Source organism: Pectinophora gossypiella, unplaced genomic scaffold (assembly GCF_024362695.1).
Source record: "Pectinophora gossypiella unplaced genomic scaffold, ilPecGoss1.1 Pgos_34, whole genome shotgun sequence".
In the NCBI taxonomy this organism is placed as follows: domain Eukaryota; kingdom Metazoa; phylum Arthropoda; class Insecta; order Lepidoptera; family Gelechiidae; genus Pectinophora; species Pectinophora gossypiella.
This window is the reverse complement of record NW_026063244.1, coordinates 674,891-678,048: the sequence shown is the minus strand read 5'-3', so window position 1 is coordinate 678,048 and position 3,158 is coordinate 674,891. Positions and strand designations below refer to the sequence as shown.

Genomic DNA, 3,158 nt, shown 5'->3' with positions numbered 1-3,158 from the left:
TTAGAGCTCGCACCCAAGGACAGGATGAACCAACACACATCTATTTTGCAGTCATGAACTGTATGTTTTCACAATTGAAACGACCACTTTTGGACAGTGACAAATTTGAAATTTTAATACATAATATTAGACCCATTTTTCGAGAGCAGTTAGCATTGCACGACATAGCTACGATAGCTGAATTAAAAGAAAAATGCCGTAAAAGAGAATCTGCGCGACAAATGACACAGCAGTTTGTCGAACCACCTGAGCAGTCTAGTTTGAATAATGATTTCGTGTATAAAGGCAAAACGAAACCTGTAATGCCCGTCAGCGAATCCACCGATAGTAGGGAAACCGAACAGGTCTCGGCAGTTCAGCCACCAATTCAGGCACAAACTATTAGGCAGCTACACCCGCCAACTAGTGAAAAGCCTGGTTATAAGTCAAAATGTGCGGCTAACAACTCTGTATTTTGCAAAAGATGTAAGGTGTCTACTCACTCAACCGCAAGGTGTAGGGATAAGACAGTTAAATGTTTTAAATGCGGTCATTTAGGGTTTACGGTAAGGTCGTGCCCTAAATGTAACAACCCAAAAAAACTAGCTTGCTCGGACAATAACGCCGATCCTCCATCGAAGTGTTAGGTTTGAACATTAGACGTTTTGTCTACGTGCATGAGGACATGCACGACGTCAGGATGGTCGAATGTTAGGTTTTCTGTAATTTTGTGCGAATTTGTGTTGCCTTCATATGGCAACACTAGGAGAAAGGGTATAAAAAGGCGTGTTTGTCTTTCATTGGGGTTTTTTTTGATTCGAGCACGCATCGAAGGCAGACGTACCATTTTGAACACGTGTACACTTGTGTTTGAGCACGCGTGCGTTTTGGAAATTTAGAGTAAGTAACCAATATACTTATTATTTATTATTTCAATGGTTGTTTTATTTATAGAGCATGTACCTGAGGCAGCTTTATGTATATCCAGGTATCCGTATGTTAGTTAATGATCATGTTACCGTGGTCTTATTACATTTCAGAAGTGGGATCGTATCCATATGTGTTAATCAGGATACACCGTTTTTGAGATATTTTACTTTGGAAATATATCTGTATAAATATATACATATAGGGTTATCTGAAGAATATTTACATGTTCCAATGTTTTCGAGTTCCAGATTATGCCTCTTGAAGACGAGATCGTTCCACGAAGACGACTGACGAGCCGAGACGAGCCGAGACGAGCCGAGCCGAGCCGAGCCGAGCCGAGCCGAGCCGAGCCGAGCCGAGACGAGCCGAGACGAGCCGAGACGAGCCGAGACGAGCCGAGCCGAGCCGAGCCGAGCCGAGACGAGCCGAGACGAGCCGAAACGAGCCGAGACGAGCCGAGACGAGCCGAGCCGAGCCGAGCCGAGCCGAGCCGATACAAGCCGGGAGCGCAGCCGAGCCGAGCCGATACAAGCCGGGAGCGCAGCCGGAGAGAGAGCCGGGAGTGCAGCCGGAGAGAGACGTCGCTTCACGCGTCGGCACAACGAGCGACACAGCCAACGACGTCGCGGCGAAGGGCAGGAGGTGCGACGTTCGTCGGCAGCTAAGGGAATAGAAAGGTCAGATAGCCCTACATTTTCATCTAAAGATGTTCTTAATATTGTTGAATCATTAGTTAACTTAAGATCTTAACCTAATCCGACAGCAGTCGCCACATCACATCCTTCCAGTAGTATTATGAACCATGTTACCCGAATTTGGACCCTCATCGAAAAGTCAAAAGATTGATACTTGGTTAAAGGAAGTTAATGAGTGTGCCACTGTTTACGGATGGGATGAGAACAACCGTTATCCACTTCGCAATGCAGAAACTGCAGGGGTTGGCCAAAGTTTGGTATGAAAGCTTCAATTCTATTGTGTACAGCTGGGCAGAATGGCAGCTATAGTGGTTAGACGCATTTCCTTTTGAACATGATTATGGCCAATCCCTGGAGGATACGCTTAGGCGAAAGAGTAGGTTTGGTGAACCGCTAGAGGTTTATTATTATGAAGAATTAGCTATCGTGAACCGGTGTGACATCGAAGGGAAACGAGCCGTGGACTGCATTATCCACGGATTAAGTGACAAGACAATTAGATCCAGCGATAAGCGTTACGATGTACGCAGCCTGATCAACTCCATTTTCCGATGAGTAATAAGGAGAACCAACCGCCGCCCGATCGCTTTCATTTTAATAAAACAAAGTAGTCGACTGAATCCACAGCGGGAAGTAATAATGACAATAGGGATAAATCAGTTAAGACTTCAAAAAAAAAATTCAAGTTACAAATTATTTTGTTTTAACTGTAGGGAAAAAGGTTACCCGTATCTTAAATGTCCCAAACCTCTGGTCCAATGTACAGGATGTCGTAGGTTCGGTCATAAAATGGAAACTTGCAGAGTCCCTTTTTTTTTGAAAACCGTGATAATCTAGGTAACATTCCTAAAATCATGCGCATACTTACCTCTAAGTCGGGCTCAAAATATTTCAATACAGTTAGGGTAAATGACACCTCTATGATATCGTTTATAGATTTCGGTAGCGAAGTTTCGCTCATAAAACAAACAACGACACTGATTTTGGGGTAGACTTGTGATCAATCCCCGACTCCACTAAAAGTTTTGGTAGTGATTTTATTTTGTCCATGGGCAGGACACAGGTTAATTTATGCATCGACGGTGTTAGTGCGGATGTTTTGTGTCACGTGGTTGACAGTAATCTGCTCAATTGTCCGATATTAGTAGGACAGTCCTTCACCGAACAGAATCAGGTGCTGGTATTCAAGAATGCCAACGAATTGAGGTTTTATTATGATGATGAATTCCCTTTTGCTAACAGTGGTAGTGGTGATACTGCGAGTGTAAAGGTCGTCTCCGCTTCATGCGCAAGATTGAGTGGAGAGGCGATTATCAGAGCTCGTACTGATGTTGTGATTAATTGATATGTTAGGCTTAGCGGAAGAGTCGTGGGGAAGCCAAACCGAGAATTCACGATAGCCGGCGGGTTATACAAAGTAGAGGAAGGTCAGCTCTTTGTTCATATTACCCCATTGTCAGCTTTTGTTATATTGATGAAGGTGATATTATGGGTGGATGAAATAGAGTTCAGATTGTCAATCATATTTGTACATCACCCACAGACCTCGTTGGC

General features: G+C 44.0%; 1 protein-coding gene across 1 annotated transcript; it reads left to right on the top strand.

Moving 5' to 3' along the window:
• Positions 1-801: 801 nt before the first annotated feature.
• Positions 802-1,684, top strand: LOC126381038 (anti-sigma-I factor RsgI8-like). Its single transcript, XM_050030598.1, has 2 exons — positions 802-879; positions 1,152-1,684. Exon 2 carries the CDS (start codon positions 1,161-1,163, stop codon positions 1,572-1,574), a length of 414 nt encoding a protein of 137 aa, XP_049886555.1. The 5' UTR covers positions 802-879; positions 1,152-1,160; the 3' UTR covers positions 1,575-1,684.
• The last annotated feature ends 1,474 nt before the right edge of the window (positions 1,685-3,158 follow it).

Coding starts and splice junctions, on each gene's coding strand:
- LOC126381038 (XM_050030598.1), top strand. CDS start 1,161: ATGCCTCTTGAAGACGAGATCGTTCCACGAAGACGACTGACGAGCCGA.